Source organism: Melanostigma gelatinosum (assembly GCF_949748355.1).
Source record: "Melanostigma gelatinosum genome assembly, chromosome: 18".
Lineage (NCBI taxonomy): Eukaryota > Metazoa > Chordata > Actinopteri > Perciformes > Zoarcidae > Melanostigma > Melanostigma gelatinosum.
Window position 1 is genome coordinate 11,593,023 of NC_136651.1, and position 18,938 is coordinate 11,611,960.

An 18,938-nucleotide genomic window follows, 5' to 3' on the forward strand; every position below is an offset into this window, starting at 1 on the left:
CAAATGAATTTCAGGATGAATAGCAACACGGAAACATTTGAAACACAACTGCAGTTGTTGAATGAAATCCTGTTAGCTCAGTAGCTTTCATGTTGGCTGTTAGTCTTGGTGGTGTATAGTAAGGTGGTGTGTGTGTACACACAGAAACAGTAGGGGACCGCTGCACCCCACGCAGGGGCCACTGTGCCTCCCTCCATTCACAAATCAATGTTTAACCCGCCGGCTAAAAGGCCTGGCAGGGGAGAGGGAGGCCCAGTCGGCGGGGTGGGCTCTGAAACCATCCCGTCGAGAGACGGAGAGGAGAGAGAGGACAAAGGGAGCAGGGGAATCCTCAAAATAAACCTCCTCTGGTGAAGGCATCTCCTCCCTGCTGCTAGGGGCACGGCTATAGAGGAAGGAGAGCACAGGACAGAGGTTAGCGAGAGAGGCAATGCTGTGGCGAGGAATGCCAATGAAATTTATGGAGGGAAGCATGTTTCGGGGCACGATAGGACATCGAGTCAAATGGACAGAGAGGTCAATTGGAATGAGAGCTTCTGAACAGGCTCAGTGGAAAACACAAGTCCATCCATCGACTGCATGCACCTGCTACTGTATTCTCTGAGAAGATTGTTGCGAGAGCAGCACTACCCTAATTTCATCCAGCAGCCGCGTTACAAGTGGTTCATCGGCACTGACAGCTCGCAAAACGTTTGTGGAGAAAATGTAAGAGATAGGCAGGAAATATGATGCATAAGTAGGGCTTTAAATGAGCCAGACGGCAAATTCAGGAAGCCGATTATAGAGAGACATAGAAATCTTAAGGCCATGACACACAAGAGAGACAGTCCTAGCTTTCACTACACCCTCATTCTGTGTCGTACGGTCTCATATCAACATGCACTTTCTTTCTTTTTGCACATTGCAAATGCAAATGCACAACTGAGTGTCCTGCTTCTCTCAACTCTGACCAGTACACACTGCTGCTTCTCCTCTGCCACCCTACACACACACACACACACACTCCTCCCCCCCCCCCTAAGCATGCCGCTGCCTAAACATCCCCCAGAATTCTTTGACAGTGGCTGCTCTGTTGCTTGGCAACGAGGCGACGGACAGCGTCATCCAGGGAGTAACAGAGAAGATGAGAAGCAGAGAAGTCTACACTAATCTCACCATCACTTTGTAGAGATCACAGGGCTCGAGAGTGTTCACAAATATCCTGTGATTTGTTGTTGTACGTCGGTGTTTCAGGCACTAAATAGATACAAAAGGGAACCTGCCTTTGAGCAAATGTGCAATATTGAGATTTTTCCAAAAGTTAAAAAAAGCTGAAATTCCTGAATCATGCAGTGTAAAGGTGGAAGATGAGCTGAAGAGAACATCCACACGTCTCATTATCCACAGATTTGTTTTCTGTTCAAAATCTCTACTTCACTTTACACCGTGATCATCATCTGCTGCAAAATCAAATCACCGGGCAGATATTCAGTTTGATGACTTTAAAATCCAATACATTTTTTAAAAATCAATTCAAAAATTCTCTCTCTATATATATTGTTGATCTTTTTCATATTCATGGGAGAAGATAACTGACCTCATCATCTCGTTATTTCAGGCATCGCCAGAGCATTCAGTCTGAACATCAGTTTTTTTGTGCTGACTAAGTGCTGTTGTGTAAAGACTGGACTTGATGTGCACAGGTCATCTTTTTACCGAAGCAATTCTGTTTAAGTGCTTGAGTCAAACAGCAATATTGATTGTATATTGGTAAAAAACTATAAAAAATACCGCCCAACCCATTGTGACCATCGTCTGTAAGGTTCAGTATTTGTGGTTTAAATATAGTTATTTTATTAAAAACACACACAAAATCACACTGACTTGTCGCTAACATTGCAAAAAGATTGTCACAGAAACAGTTAAATGTATTCTGGAGCTGAAGGAAGAAATTCCTTGCAAAACAAATCAACACAATTACAGATTTCTTCTTCTTCTTTGAATTAATGTCACTAAATTGCTACTGAATTTTATTTTAGTGCAACAAAATGCAATCAAAACAATTTAAAATACAGATTTGGTGTTCTGGATACTGCCATGATATTTTTGGGTACATCATATTAGTTCTGAAAGAGTTTCAAAAACCTGAAGTGGCTGGAATTTTGTGAACCAACAGAAAATAAATAACCACAAATGTGTTTAGTGGTGAAACGATGAACCGATTAGTGGATAAAAACATTTATTCATAGAAAATGCAGATAATCACTGGTTTAATTCATTCTTCTTCTTCTCAAAGTGAAGATCTGCTGATGTGGAGAATTCAAAAACAATAATCCAAATCATCATTAGTCACTATTTTCACACTCAATTTGACATGAGTTGAGATTTTTTTTTAAAACGACATGACTCCTTAAATTGTGTAAATGTCCTGAGATACATAAGTTGACATGGGAGGAGGAGAGCAGACAGAGTGAGGCATCTGTAGCTGCTGAGTAAGAGGGTGTGTGCCGCGGCTCCGGCCCTGAGTGACAGGTATTGACCCGCCCAGCCAAAAGACGTCTCTGTGGGAACGCTATTGATTATTGCCACAGCAATAAAGGTCCCGGAAGCTTGTGAGAATGTCACGACTCTCTGCTGCCTATAGCTGCCGCTGGTCCCGACACTCGAAGACAGAAGCACTTTCTCTCTGACACTTCCTAACCCACAGCCATGACTCATTCTCTCACCTCACGCCTGACGAAAGAGAGATTGGTGGCATCTCCATTTGCATGAGTAGCTCCAAAAACCCCATTTGCTCACTTATATTCAGTAGAATCATGCAGATAGCTTTCATTCATTTTGCTTGAATTTGGAGATATTTGTCATTTAGATTTCTGCTGCCACTCCAGTACAATGGAGGTGAATGGCATTTTATTTATGGTGTTGCCAGCAATGGAATATTACAGTTAAAAGAAAGTTCAGCAGCAACCTGTCCTTCCAGAATCATTGTCCATGCTACTCAGGATAATCAGCAGAACATGTTGTTTTTTGGTTTTTACTTCACTATTTTGTCACAGCAAGAACTCTGGATCATCCAGGACTTTTCCAACGTCTATTCACCTCCACTGTATTTGGGAAGGAGGCAGAAATCTCAGGGCTTGATATTTCAAAACCTGCACAAATAAAACCCAAACTGAATGTCTCTACCGTTACAGACAAGTGAGAAAATCTGTGTTTTTGTTATTTGGGTGATCCACCCATTTCAGACAAGTATAAGCCTCAATATGTGCAGTTTATCCATCTTTCTTTCTGTCTCTCTTTTCTGCAATCTGGTCAAAACAATGAAAATGTCCCCTTTCTCTCTCCCTCTGTCTTTAATTCACACACACACACACACACAAACAAACGCCATCTCCACCCTTGACCTCGCAGTGAAAAGTTATTGCACCCGAGGTTGAACTTTCCCAGATTTGCCTCCGCAACCAACGCTGGGAAAGTGCCCCTGACATACGTGTGTGTGTGCGCATGTTTGTGTGTGAGTGTGGCAACACTTGGGGTGTCATGAATGGGAGAGATTTGACCCTCAACCCCCCCCCCTGACCTGTCCACACAAACGACCCCTTTAACCCAACCCCGCTATTGTCCGCCAAGACTGCCTTCGTTTATTCAGAGAGCGCGCCAAAGGAGTCAAAATTCATTATATACCACTTTGCTTATTATTTTCCACCCACATTTATGTCTTCATGCCGCTCCCCCGTTTCTCCACCATTCTTTCCATCATGCTCATTCTCTTTCTCCGGCTCCCATCCCTCCTCTTTTTGCTCGTCTTCACAGTCGACCTCGTCTTCTGATCTTGAATCTTCACTCGAGTGCTGAGCTGACTAGAGCATTAGCACTAGCATTTGACATACTTATTAAATTCATCATAGATTTAGCCTTACTCAATTCTCAGCTAATAATGTACCACTGTAAAACTTCCAGTCAATGCCTCGTCTTAAGTGTCATCACATCTTTTGGAAAAAATATTTTTCACTTAAAAGAGTTTTTGTATTCTGCCTCTCTCTCTCTCTCTCTCTCTCTCTCTCTCTCTCTCTCTCTCTCTCTCTCTCTCTCTCTTGCTCTCTCGCTCTCTCTCTCTCTCTTTCGTGCAGGTCTACAGGAACAACAGGGGACTCTGCACCACCAGAGCTTCCAAAGAGACGGCCCCCACTCTACAGTCTCCATTCCCCCAGTTCCCGCCAGCCATCGGACACCAACGGTCCCCCATCGCTCGCCCAACCTTCGTTCTACGACCTTCTCTACCCTCCTCGTTTCTTCTTCCCTACACCCTTACATCCCTTCATCCCTTTACCCCCTACATCCCTCTCCCTCGACCCCTTTCGCTTCCTAAATCTAACAATCGGTCCATCACGCATTAAACCTCTCGAAACTCATATTGTTGTTGCCGTGGTCCTTGCTAGTGGAAAGAGGGATGTGGCACGTTGTAAAATCATTTGTGACAATGTGCTCTACAAACTAAGATCATTCAAACTTGCTGGATGTCACCGGGGATAGACTTCACGCATTTCTTTTGAAAATCAGTCTCAACCACAACTGTCAAAGGAGTTTCTCAAAATGGGCCGCAGGGGGTCTCCAGGGGTCATTGAGGAGGTTCAAGGTGGTCCACTGCAGCAAAACCTGTGGCCTTGTGTGCAGGAGATGCAAGCACATACCAGGTACCACATCCTCGTAGAGGAGACTATTGAATATTAAATGAGAGAATCTGTTGACCTGTGGACTGACAAATACCAGTGACTATTCATTTAAGTGAGTAATGGAAGCTATAGCCATGATACCGATCCTGTTCATCTCTGGCTGGCATGTTCCTTTACTGTTGGCCTTGTTCCATCACTGAGTGACCCAACACACAGGAACACATGAAGCTCTGTTTGGAGTCTTCCTTATTTAAATTTGAAGAATTCCATTGAATATTAGGTTGAACACCGATCCCATTGATTGTCTTTGTTTCACTGATCAAGCCTCCATTTCAGTCATGAAGCCCTCCTGCACCTGCGGCATGCATCCCTCCAGACATGCCGACACCCAACACCTTCACAAACACAGTTTTAGAGATCCCAGCATCTCTAAAGTACCTCTCCTAATTATCATGTCATCTTTGTGAAATTTCAAATTGCGTCACAAGTGTGTGTTCCCCACAGAGAGTGTGAGGTAATCTATGAGCTCCTCTTTTAGCAGCAAATGCAAAAAAACAACAACAACAACCTCTGTGTTGTTTCTTTGAGATCTCAGAGTGGCCTTTGACACACAGCAGGCCTTAAACAGTAATTGTGATGAACGCAGTGATGGAGGAAATGCTTAAAGATGCAATGTGTAAGATCTGGACAGAATTTGAGTTTAAAAGATTATCAACAGAACGTGAATAGATTACAGTGTGTTGTAGTGTGTTGCAGAGATCCCCAGCGCCGGGGTTTGCGTTGGCTGAATTTGTGTTGCTGCAGCTCTGCTAACTGAAGGTCCATCTGCCGGAGCTGCAGCTCGCTCTCCTCCGGGAGAAGTAGTCGCCTGGTGTCGTGAAGGACGAAACAAAACTCTTAGTTGCTTTTCTCGTTTTTGCCAGTTCATTTCTAGCAGTGTTATTTCGACCGGCTCTCAGAGTTTCAGCAGTTTGGTCAAATTCAGACGTTGACATTTGACATTGACATTTGAACCGCTTTATACTGCGTGTACTTTAACTTGCAACGATGCATCATATTTTGTTATTTGATCATACATACTAGTAATTAGTGTTGCCTAATAAATGCAAGGCAGTATTAAAATAAATACTCCCGTAAAATACTTGTAACTCCAGAAATACGTATGTGCAGTATTTGAGAAAATGTAATTAGTTACATTCCACCATTACCCAAAGAAACCCATAAGATCTGACCTCAGACAGACAGCCTGAGTGATGGGCCTTCTATTGGATCAAATCCTCCCTCTGCTGGTGAATCCCTGAAACTACAGCCAAGATGAACACCAGAAACAACCATCTGCCTGATGATGTTCACCAACTTTATCTGATATCTCCCTCACCAACTACATCACATGACAGTAAATGGTCACGCCTAATGTGTAGGCTATATACATGTGAAGACCAACTCTGCCACAATGTATCTGTTGATTCACATGTTATGCAAACACAATGTCACACGGACAAAAAGAGCTGCAGTTGATTAAAAACAAGTAACGATGTATCATCTCTTAAAATTGTTATTATAACAGATTTTTCTTTGTTATTTGACTCATGAAGGACTTACGAAGCAAAGCTGATTTATTAGTTTGTAGAGGTTTGTCTGACTGGCTGTTAACTGTCATACGTCACAGTTTATATCTCATAAGTGTCTAGAGAGATTTACAGAGAAACACAATGTTGCCAAATCACGCCTCCATCTATTGGATAACGGTGTCAGACTTTTCCTCGTGCCGCAGAGCCAAAGCGGAAGTTGTAACGTCGTCTCTCTCTGGCTCCGTTTGGATATGATCTTGGAAAAAGCGGGCAAGCTTGTACGAGAAGCCGGGAGGGGGGTGGAGGCTTGAAACGTTTGAGAAAACCCTTTTCTTTTTTTTCCTTCTTTTTCTTGGACTGCTGACGCGTCCACCCGGCGACGTGCTTGTGCTGGAGCACAGAAAGCAGCTTCTACCATGTTACTGCACTTTCTACTTTTAGGGGCCTTCGTCTTCCTCGCTGACGGCTACTTCTCGGAGGAAATGTATCCGGAGGAGTCGAAGATGCAGCCTCCGACGGTGGTTATCGCCATTCTAGCCAGAAACACTGCTCACTCCCTGCCGTACTACCTCGGAGCTCTGGAGAGACTCAACTACCCCAAAGCTCGCATCACTGTGTGGTGGGTTCTCCTGCATGCACCGCCGAGGCTGTTCGTAGAGGGCTTTCCTCTGGTTTAAACCCACCGTAGCAGCCGTTCAAAAGGTCAATGGCATTTCAATTAGTTTGAGAAAGCAGCAGCGTCCTACCCCCTCCTCCCCTGTTCCCTCTGAGCCTTTCACTCCGCCGCACGCGCGTCCTACTGTGGACTGCTTTAGTTTTTTTTTAATTCCCTGTAGAGCGTGTTGCAACTGATACCCTTTCTTAGCACTCGTTTTAATGAAAATAGGACCAACATTAGTGATTAAAACCCATAAACTGAACTGTTCTCGAAGGGTTTTAGCAGTAAACTCCTCTGTGGAGTACTTCAGTGTAACCTAGTTTTATGTGTCGTAAAGTGACCCCTTATCTCATTTAAAACCCATTCTGCTTGTACATTTATCGTTTGATTTGATACAACTGGATCTAATAAGACAGATCATCTGTTGCTGGGTTGCATAGCAGTATAAAATAGATAGCGATAATTATATGACACGATCTATGGCGATGGATTAACAGTAAATGTGTGATATATGTACTTTGTATAGTTGTGTTCACATTGTGTGTGTGTGTGTGTGTGTGTGTGTGTGTGTGTGTGTGTGTGTGTGTGTGTGTGTGTGTGTGTGTGTGTGTGTGTGTTGAAGTATACTTTCCACATAAAGAAAAACCTGTCACAGTATGGGTCGTTTTATATCACAATGTCATAATAAAGAACATTTTCTAAAAATCAATTGAGAAGTTGTTAACAACAAGAGTGTGTCTGTTTTCAGCTTATCCAGCAAATGACATACCTGACCAATCATAATACTTTCATACCATCAAGAAGGTCCCTTAAAAAATAGTTGGAATTGTATAAGGAAAAAGAAATCCAAAGCATAATATCATAATGCAATAAGATCGTAACTGTAGGCTGCTCCACCGGATCAAGCATGTGTAATTATTAATGCGTCTTAAAGATGTGTTGGAATTAAACCGGCATTTGAAACGCTTCAGCGCCTCAGTCTCACCACCTGCTCTCTCTGTGCTCTTCAGGGCAGCCACGGATCACAACGCAGACAACACCACAGCCATACTGAAAGAGTGGCTAACCGTCATGCAGAAATTCTACCATTACGTTGAGTGGAGACCGATGGACCAGCCCACGTAAGTCCAACTACATGAATGTATTGTTCTATATTCACAGCAGGGATCTGGGCAAGCGAACATCCTGTTGGTCCTGTGTAGATCTAAGCCGATCTTGCTGTCCGAAGCAGCATGAAGTCAGCTTTTATAACCTCCGTAGTGCAACTATTAACCACAGTGGAGCCACTCGGTTGCCTAAAGATAACACACCTTTTCACTTTGCATAATAAGGAATGATGCAGCATGCCTCTGCTTGTCCGTACGCCTTGACTGTGTGGACATCCGTCTGAGCTGAAGAGGCCATTACTGGAAATGATGTGTGCATGCCAATCATACAGTCTGGCTGCTAATCAATATACTATAATGTCCTTATTATAACTCTCTGTTTTAGGTCCTACGCAGGAGAGTCGGGTCCTAAGCATTGGCCCAACAGCAGATACGAGTATGTGATGAAGCTGAAGCAGGCGGCGATCAACTTTGCCAGGAAACGCTGGGCCGATTACATCCTGGTACATAATAAGATAAATCGTCTTGATCCAAGTCAGCGCCGTCCCTTGATTTATCTGATTCCATTTGTTCCCCTCTTTGCTGCTGCTATTTCATCCGGGAAAAAGATTCTCTTGTTCCAGAGACATGACTCCACAATCACTCTCCTATTTGTCCTCTCTTTCCTCGGTCTCCTCCGTGTCTCTGTTTCAGTACGTTGACTCAGACAATATCCTCACCAACCCCGAAACCCTCAACCTGATGATGGCAGAGAACATGTCAGCCATTGCTCCCATGCTAGACTCTCAGGGAGCGTACTCCAACTACTGGTGCGGTATCACGCCACAGGTGAGTGTGGACTTGATAGTGATCTACTGGAAGGGAAAAGTCATGTCTCCATAGTCAGCACATAAAAATGACCTCTTTATATCAAGATCCCTCCAACACATGCGTGTCTGACACCGTCTCTGTCTTTGAAGGGATATTACCGTCGAACAGCAGAGTATTTCCCAACCCGCCAGCGTCACAGACTGGGCTGCTTCCCGGTGCCAATGATCCACTCCACCATGCTGCTGGATTTAAGGAAGGCAGGCATGAAGAAACTGGCCTTCTTCCCCCCTCACGAGGACTACTCGTGGCCCTACGACGACATCATCGTGTTCGCCTTCTCCTGCCGGGCTGCAGGTCGGTCGGCGCTTGTTTGTGGTTATGTGTTTGCAATCAAATCCACAAATGTAGTTTCTTTACTGTAGAATAATGTGTTTTAGAAGGGAAACCTAAGATGGTACACAATGAATGTCTCGTTTATGAATTCATTTATTGATTGATTGCTCTTTGATGCCACTCAGAGGTACAGATGTATCTGTGTAACAAGGAGCGCTACGGCTACCTGAACGTCCCGGCCAAACCTCACCAAACCTTGGAAGATGATCGCCTCAACTTTGTCCATGTCCAACTTGAGTCCATGAGTAAGAGCAGTTTGTATTTACTATTAATATTAATAAAGACAGATACTGACGGGGAATAAAACGCAAACAAACTGACACGGCGTTTTATGTTGGTTCAGCTTTGTTATAACGGATTATTCTCTTGTAACGTGTGTTCCCTCTTCGTCAAACAGTTGATGGCCCTCCAATGCGCCCCTCACGATACGTCCATATGTTCCCCAAACAGAGAGACCTCATGGGCTTTAATGAGGTCAGAGACACCGCCTTGTTTTTCTGGTAGAGGCAGACATTTGTTTTCAACCAACAATGTCGTCGCAGCATCTGTTTTTTTAGTCTTTTTAGGCTGTGTTCATCATTCAGAGTAAGCATGAAGCATACTCTGAATCAAAATCTGAAGAAATTTAGTTGAAGAAAGTACAGACTTGTCTAAAGAAGTCAGGGAGTTGATGATATGCATGTCAGTAATGATATGCAGTTAACAGCTGATTGTCCTCTCCTCAGATATATCTGATTAACCTGCGGCGGCGTCTTGACCGGAGAGACCGGATGCTGTTCTCTCTGAATGAGCTCGAGATTGACGTCAAGGTGGTCGACGCCGTGGATGGGAAGTGAGTACACTCTCAGGGAAAGAATGAATACAGCGAGACCACTCGACTGGCTTACATAGAAAGAGACGGATCAATATCGACATGAGGAGACGCTGACATGAAGTGACGATTGGAGAGTGGTTGGTGAAAAGGAAAGACATTTCCTTACAGAAATGTGCTGTTACATCAACTCATGGTTTTGTTAAATTCTTGGCATTGGGTTCCCAGATAATATTCTGGTATTCGATGCAAATAGTGAATGTCCTCTTTATTAAGGTCATTCAGTTATCTGTGAAAAGGTTCAACGTTTTAAATGTGTTGCTCCAGAATCTGAGGTTTCATTGACATGGCCTCATTTCCAACCGCCCTCTTTTCCCCTTACTCTTTCCCCCTTCCCTTCATGGGAATATAATTACTATAACACCTGTGTGTGTGTGTCTGTGTGTACAGTGCACTGAACAGCAGTGACATTAAGATCCTGGGCGTTGACCTGCTGCCAGGCTACTATGACCCGTTCTCTGGACGCACCCTAACCAAAGGAGAGGTGGGCTGCTTCCTCAGCCACTACTTCATCTGGAAGGAGGTGAGAAGACACGCACATGATGCATGGAAGTCTTTATTGGTATGACTGAAAGTGAGAGCAAGACAGCTGATTATAATCATGAGGATGAAGGATGGCATTCTGATCGAGAGGTGGGATTGGATAGAAGGATTTTTCTCTGGAACTCCAATCAAATCTGTTTATCAAATTCAAAGACTTGCAAATCTTTTTTAATGGTATTCACTAAAATTTATAACATTTTCAAGTGTAGATAAATTCTAAATAAATGACATAATTTGAAGACTTGTTATTACAAATAAAGAGATAAAATGTTTTTTATTGTTTCAACTTGGGTTTTTCCAACTACGCCAACACAAGCGTACTAAGTATACCATGTATTCCAGACATGCTAAGTTCATATTTTGACTGAGAGACCCCTATTGAGTCTCATCCCTCTTTGCCTCTGTCCCATCTGTTGTTTCTCTAAAGTTCAGTTTTCTCTGTATTCCTTAACCATCTCTTGGTCTTTCTGAAACCGATGTTTTCCTCCCTTTTCTCCTCAGATGGTGGACTTGCAGATGAAGAAGGCGCTGGTCCTTGAAGACGACATTCGTTTCCAGGCCAACTTCAAACGACGAGTCGTCAGACTGATGGAGGAGGTGGAGCAGGCGGAGCTGGACTGGGACATCATGTAAGACGGACACGTTTCATTCGCACAGTCCTTGTTCAGGCAGGGATGGGTGAGGTTTAGGATGAGTCGATACAGTATGCTCAAAAGTATGGTGCGTGTGTGGAGGAATGGGATCAGAAGAAGGAAAAATTCACATCCGGGAATACATTGCACATCACTCATTTGTGTGGGTGTGTGTTTCTGTGATTAAGGACATTGAAACAAATGTTTTTAATCTAAATCATACTGAACGGATTAGACAAAACCTGCGACACACAACGAAGGCATTTTGAAACTATCTATCAGCAGGAAGATGGGATGTGTACTCGCGTCTTTTTATGTGTGTATTGTGTTTGCGTGACTTTCTGGAAATGGTTAGACACACATGCAGAGCAAATGCTGAAAAAAAAAAAAGACAGTACTTCCAAAATGATTTCCAACACGAGGCAACAAATAACATCAGCATTGCAGCAGATTTCTGGACTCCGATGTTTTCGACATTGCCTCATTTCTTCTCCACCGTTGTTCTTCATCCTTCTTCCTCTTTCTTTCTCATTGTGGCTTAACGGCGCTGCAGATACTTTGGCAGGAAGCAGGTGAATCCCACAAAGGAGGAGGCGGTGGAGAACGTTCACAACTTGGTAATGGCCGACTACTCGTATTGGACTCTGTCCTACGCCATCTCCCTGCAGGGAGCCCAAAAACTGCTCAACGCTGAGCCGCTGTCCAAGATGCTTCCTGTTGATGAATTCCTCCCCATCATGTATGACAAACATCCCAAGTATGTATGCCGACAGCACTGAATACACCTTATTAATCCACACCTCATACTTTTCTCTTGTTTAAATCTTGATGAACATGTTGGTGAAATGATTGTTTTGTATCAGTCTTTTTCACATTCAGCGAATTTTATGATAAAACTTGTTTTTCAGCACATTTCAACCTCCCCGCCAGACCTATAAATCTGAAAGTAACTTCATAACTGCCACAAACATTCTTCCCATAGTTGCCTAAACTTGCATACGTTATCGATTAAAGAAGTATCGTGAAGTCTGGTTTCTTTGGAAAAAGTCAGTTTTGGCCATACTCTCTATTCTTGTCAGTGTAATGCAGCGCTTGTGCTGAATTAGAACACCAAATTTCAACGTTTTTTTTTCTTGTTCTCCTTATGATGTGAAGGTTTCATGGCAGCATGTCTTTCTGAGAATGATTGTCTGAATTGTGGATTGCCACTTTTAGACACAGTGTGGTTGCCAGATACAACAGCCAGAGGGGATACAGATGTGTCTGTGGCAGCTGTTTTTTTTTAGCCACGCTATTGGTATGGCTTGTCGGCAGGTCTGACAGTCAGTCCACGACTGTGGTCCAGACTGACAATTCTCAGATGAGGTCATGGAAATGGTACCGACATTCATGCGGAAATAACTTTGATGACCCCTTAACTTTTCAATGAGTGCCATCAAAATGTTAGTTTGTTCAACACTTGCCATCAAAATCCAACATTTGCAAAACTAAAGACATATCATCAGCCTCAGCTGTACTTTGTGTTTAGTGCCAATTAGCAAGTGTTTGCATGCTAACACCCTAAACTAAGACCGCTAGCGTGGTAAACATTATACCTGCTGAACATTAGAGTACTGTCATCATGACACGTTAGCATGCCAACATTAGCACTGTGCTTAAAGCACCACTGTGCCCAACTGCAGCCTCACTGAGCTGCTAGCGTGGCTGTAGACTCTAGTTTACGTTCTTTTATTCATGTTGCCGTCACATGTGGCCCAGCCAAGGTTGTCTTAAAACAGCAACAACATTTAAGTCCTCCCACCACTTAAAGAAATGTTCAATACGCTTTTTTTTTTTCTGAGCCCACACTAACTCCTCCTCTTCCCCCACTTAACTCACGCAAGATGGATTGAATTTGTGGTTTTTGTTTGTTGTTTAAGATAAAGACATTGTCATGTGCATTCATTGCGTCATCTTCAGAACACTTCAGTTTTATAAAATATACACTTCACCTCAGAATCTCTTTTTTTCCATTGTTCATTGTCTGCATCTCTTTGCAGCCCCGACCCAATTTCTAACCCTAATCTCTCCGTCAAATGACTTTTCTCATCATCCCACATGAACTAGCAGACTAACTGAGCCACATATGGGCACCGACTGCAAGAGCAGGGTTCGTACGGTCATGGAAAACCTTGAAAAGTCATGGAATTTTAAAATGGTTATTTCCAGGCCTGGAAAAGTCATGGAAAAAAATAAAATCCCAAAAGTTTTGTAAAAGTCATGGAAATTTGTTATATTCATATTTTCATGTCGTTCATTTGCAAAGTAGAATGAGGATGATTTCGTGGTCAGAATAACTTTCTGCTGCTAACGGTTGCTCATGCAGAGGTGTGTATAGATCACAGCTATTATTTTACTCTTGATAAACTACCTTAGCCAGAGTAGATTATCATTTTCATTTAAATAATTTAACTGGATTGAATGCATATTAATTGCAAATAGAAGATGGGCCACAATTCCAACAGCTTTGCAGTAACAGTGGAAGTTAATATGAAGCCGTACAGTAACAGGGTTCAATGAAAACTTTGCACTACAAAAGGGAAAGCAATATGTGCACGAGCTGGATGCTACCGACTGAAGCTCTTATTGATGTGTCAGTGTTATGAATGCCTGTCAACCAGAGTATATTTATAAATGTTTATTCTTTTAATCAAACTACTGTCTCTCATTCACTTTTTCATGTATACACCGAGATTTCACAAAATGTTTGGTCATGGAAATTTGGTTTAAAGTCATGGAAAAGTCATGGAAATCCATTGGTCCAAATGTGTATGAACCCTGCAAGAGATGAAATGCATCTTGGGCTGAAGGGCCTGCAAACCAGAAGGCTTGGCAGTGTCTGTGTGCTCCATCATGTGTGCAAAACTGGCTTACAGCCAACCCACTCTCTCTATTCTCTCTCTCACCTCTGTGATTCTAATTCGATATGCTTGACTAGTCGGCAAAGAATGCACAACGACCGCACACCACACATCGGTCCTGCTGTCGCCCGTTCACGCTAAGAGCAACTGAACTGTCTTTGAGAATCTGTCTCTGTCTCCATCTCTTGTCAAATCAGTGAATTCCAAATCCATCACAAAATATCAGTGATATTGATATATAATTAATATTATATCTCTGATGCAGGACGTATATTTCGTTTTTGTGACGTACTAGATATATGTTGAAGAATGAACCACATGAAATCTATATAATCTCTTTTCACTGTTCTCTCTTTGCAGTAAGGACTACAAGTCCCATTTCACCAACAGAAATGTACACGCCTTCAGTACACGCCCCCTTGTGGTCCAGCCGTGTCACTACGCCGGCGATCCCCAGTGGGTGAGCGACACGGAGACGTCGACTCTGTGGGACGACGACGCTGTGCGCACCGATTGGAGGGGTTCCCACAAGACCCTGAAAGGGGCTGCGCCGCCAGCCGGCGTGCTGTCAGCGACCTACAGGGATGAACTTTAGTGCGGAGCAGACGTAGCCGTGGAGAACCTGCAGGTCAAAAGGCCACGAGGTCAGAGGGACAGATGCTGAGGAGAGAAAGTGTTCCCAGACTTTTGTTTTCGGCCGCGCCACCGACATGCCCGGTGTCATTTAAACTGGACATTTCAAAGCATGTCAGCAAGAGAATCTCGTAAGAGGATCTTTTTGGTGGAAAACAACATAAGGGACAATGTTTAATTGAGGATGTTTGTAAAGAAATGTCTTTTAATACTTCTACAGATGTCAGTGCACCCTCAGACTCTTTTTTTATCTTTAATTCAGACATTTTAATATGAGTTTATACAGTTTGTATGGCTGATAACAGCTTTTTTTATGTATGCTTGTGTTGGTTTGTGTGCTTGTGATGATTGCATGTTAATAATGTTAATTGGACAGCATTTAATTGGACAGGGAAGAGGTGACTTTCCAGGCGCTGACTGAGGCTCCAGTAGCTGCACTGTTCACAACTCCTGGCAAGTTTGGACAAAAGTCTGCTATTGTTATTGATATGATTTCTTTTTTTCCCTTTGTTGGTATATCTGTCTGCTTATCCATTTCTCCATTTTGTCCATCAAGAGAAACACTTGTATTTAACCCAAAGCTATACTGACCCTAATTGATATTTCCATTGGCTTCTATAACCGTTTTAAAGCTGATGTAGCTCATGGTTTCTAGAGGACTGTATAAGACTGTTTCAGTGGTACCAGATTATATTAAGGGAGTCTTTTGTTAGTGGAACAAACTAATTGAATGTTTGCGTTTGAACAATTTCAGCCTCTACAACGTGTTTTGATAAATATTAAGTCATTCATAGATGAACTGACATAGACTACCATCTCCTATGTGGCTGTGTTTTAATATTTTTCACTTTTAGCCACAGAAATTGGATTTCAAGGTCAGAGTTTGTATAATATTTACTTAGCACTCCCAATTCTACAACCACCAGGTCATTCTACTCTGGCTTTTTAATTGTATGTTTTTGGAAGTATTAAACTGTATTTATATAGACTTAAAAATGATATAATATAATCGATATTCTTGAGCTAAAACCACAACATATTCACACCCCAACGAACGCTTATTACTCTTAAGTCAACATGTATTGTGATTACTTTAGACCACATCTTTTGAAATAAACCAGTCATTTTGGGATATAGTTGCATAAAACCAATCATGAATGTTGAGATGTGAACTCCTGGTGTCAGCTTTTGCAGAATGCTGCGACTATTTTTTTGGGGGAAATCAGCTGCTTTGCTGTGCTAAATATTATGTTAAAAAATTAAAAAGTCGAAAACGGCATAGAGACCATTTCACAAGGTAAACAATCCAAAAGTGTCCCAGTTTATTTGTTGTATTGGACTTAAATGATGATCAGTTATACGAGACATGTGTTATATTCGTTAGCCGTGAAAATCATTTATGACGAAAAGGTTTTTAGGTATCTATTTGCTGTTATTAGTGTATCTTTTCCTTTATATTTCTTAATTTATTTGTCGGGTGTTTCTTGATGATGGATGAGTCGCAAGACATGATGCAAAGCAAGCAAATTGCAATCGCTTTTATGACAAACGCCTCTGTGTGTTTGTGTCTTTGAGCAACACATTTGTATTCAGGTGTTATAAAACAGGATGTTAGGACTTTTCTGACATAAATTGTATTTCTCATTGTCATTGTGGTTGTTTTGTATTAGTTGATAAACCAAACTTTCTGTGGACAGAGACGTATTTAAGTATATTGTCATTTGAAAAGAAAAGTACCTCCAGATGTTGCATTGACAGAAATCCACCACCAGATGGTTCAGTTTTTCATTTTGTTCACTCAAAAAATGTACCCAAAAAAAAGGGGTGACCACCTACATAGTTATTGCTTTGTTCATACACTTTCATAACAGTGACAATCTTTATAACTCTTATTTCACATATATCTAACAGAACTCTCAATTTCTGACAATTATTTTCAAAATATCTTAGTAGTCCAGGAGCAGTGCTGTCTGTTCTGTTACAATTAAAGTGTAACAAGTCAAACCACATACTGTATTCAGTTGTATTGTTACGTGAAGTCACTGGTGTTCAACAGTCAAATGCATTGGCAAGAATATATGACCTATCTTCTTAGGAACTAGGAAAACTTGATAGAAGTAATTTGAGGAGTTTGTGTATTTATGTATATTACCCCGAGGTATATTATGGATATATATTTGTATATTATGGATATATGTCAGAATGAATGACATGTAGCTAAAGAAAGGCCACAACATACATGAGATAGGCTTGCTGTTTGCATAAGCATAGCACACACACTTGCACATGTAAAGGTGTGTGTGTGTGTGTACATGTACATGTGCATCCCATGCTGCACTTAATTACTAGTTGGGCAACTTGGTTATTCAACGACATGAAAGGGTATTAAAGAAGACAACAAAGGTCAAAGGTTGGTGTACTGTAGACAGCCAGAACACACACACACACGCACACACACACACACACACACACACACACAGAGATAAAACGGAAGGATTGGCTGCAGCTCTTAGTTTTAGCTCTCCTGCTCCAGGCTGTATGAACAGGACAGAACCTCCTCTCACGGGAGGGAACCTAAACTCAGCGCCTTATTGGCTGCTGGCTTGGAGTTGGGCAATCACGAGGTCAACTTGGCAGGCAGAGCATTGCATATGGCTCAGTGATACAGGGCATAAGGTTTCATAACGTTGTGCTGCTGAGGCACGGAGGGTCGTTTTTCTTTTTTTTTTTAAATCTCATCTCACCCTTTATTCCCCTGCTGCAAGATTACTACAACCATCTATTCAATGTCTCACACATACACACTCTTCATACATGATGTCTTATGTTCCACTTCTGCTTGGTTTGGTCTCTGGACTGTGAGGCTTCTCAACAACAGCTGCTAATCAACTTCTTGTCGTTCTCCTATGGCGTTGTTTTTGTGCTCGACACTCCCATAAAGAATTTACATTCTCATCTCATGTTACTTGGACGTAAAACCAGATATATGAGTAGTGCATAGCCCTCTGGGCATGCGAGCTGAGCATGTGCTGGCAGAGTTACATCCAGATAACTATACTGTCACTATTTTGTTCGTACTTTGTCTTCTAATGGGCTTTTCTATCAGTAAACGTGAGGAGAAGGCTGTTAAGGATGTGATGTGCTCCCAGCTGGGCCCAATCCGTGCATACAGCAGCTCAGACCCAACTGCTGACTGGTCGAAAAGAAGTTAAGTGGCCAGGCCACTCTGAACTGCTCTGTTCACCTGGGAGTCCCAAAGACTAACCGTACACCTATTGTAACCCGCTGGTATGAATCTGAACTGGATGGTTCCCCCGCAGACGTTGCACCAAATTAGTTATGAGGCTGAGCAACACTCTGCATATTAGCACAAGTGTGTGTGCTCCACAACCTGGGCACCTGCAACACACCCTTCCACTGGAGAAAACATGATGAAGTGCGCTCTACGGTACCCTTCCAGTGGAAGAAAGAAGATTCAGTGAGTGCACTAATGAGTGCCCTTAAATGAAGAGTATTTGAGGCATCACCATAGAGGCTGCCCTACATGCTAGACAACATGTGTGTGTGCATTTTCATGCAAATATAGATTAATCCAAATCTACTTACAGTACCATGACGTCATCATTATTGACATGTGCATTTGTGTATTTGGTTGTCTGACTGCGCTCTTCGTGGGTTGGATATGTATATGTGATGCAAATATGAAGCTTTGTATGCTTAGGATGTGTTTTCTATTGCGCGTGGTTTTAAAGTTGTCCACGGGTTTCTGGCAATGTTCTGCTTTGGGCTGGTTTTTTTTTAATTGGGCGGGCTTGAAGTTGTGATTGGGCTGGAAACACTGCCCCCTGATCTCGTCCACATGCGCGAGGCGAGGTGCAGTTCACCTCGAGCAAGCCTGGTTTTGACAGCTGCCATACCGCAGACCCCACTACCACGCGTTAACACGCATTTTGTAATCACTCCAATCCCGTCTTTATGCAAACTGTTTGTTTTAGGGTTTTTTTTTTTCACCTTTTCAGCGTATTTTTCTGGTAAAAGGCGGAACCGAGTGTAAGTGTGCAGGCGGAACCGAGTGTAAGTGTGCATGCGGAGACCGAACTGCTGTTGTGCAACAAAGTTTCCGCACGGTGGAAGCTGCAGGTTTGGTACCGTTATTCTGTGATCCAGGC

General features: G+C 42.6%; 2 protein-coding genes across 4 annotated transcripts in view; both read left to right on the plus strand.

Annotated features, from left to right (window-relative positions):
- The first annotated feature begins 6,486 nt into the window (after positions 1-6,486).
- Positions 6,487-16,463, plus strand: cercam (cerebral endothelial cell adhesion molecule). The gene is made up of 12 exons (XM_079289184.1): positions 6,487-6,842; positions 7,892-8,002; positions 8,373-8,490; positions 8,681-8,815; positions 8,947-9,151; positions 9,316-9,435; positions 9,588-9,664; positions 9,916-10,022; positions 10,452-10,584; positions 11,106-11,233; positions 11,790-11,993; positions 14,497-16,463. Exons 1-12 carry the CDS (start codon positions 6,640-6,642, stop codon positions 14,729-14,731), a joined length of 1,776 nt encoding a protein of 591 aa, XP_079145310.1. The 5' UTR covers positions 6,487-6,639; the 3' UTR covers positions 14,732-16,463.
- Positions 16,464-18,654: 2,191 nt separating this feature from the next.
- The window catches only part of sardh (sarcosine dehydrogenase), a 31,171-nt gene continuing 30,887 nt past the window's right edge, over positions 18,655-18,938 (plus strand). For 2 of the 3 annotated variants that reach the window (XR_013772784.1, XM_079288944.1), the window contains exon 1: positions 18,655-18,843. The gene's annotated coding sequence lies outside the window, so the exon portion shown is untranslated. The remainder of the gene's footprint in view (positions 18,844-18,938) is intronic. The other variant, XM_079288945.1, reaches the window with a different exon arrangement.

Excerpts from the sequence above, each read along its gene's own strand:
- cercam (XM_079289184.1), top strand. The coding sequence starts at position 6,640 with ATGTTACTGCACTTTCTACTTTTAGGGGCCTTCGTCTTCCTCGCTGAC. Across the intron at positions 8,816-8,946 it reads GGTGCGGTATCACGCCACAG|GGATATTACCGTCGAACAGC; the intron begins GTGAGTGTGGAC and ends CTGTCTTTGAAG. Across the intron at positions 11,994-14,496 it reads ATGTATGACAAACATCCCAA|TAAGGACTACAAGTCCCATT; the intron begins GTATGTATGCCG and ends CTCTCTTTGCAG.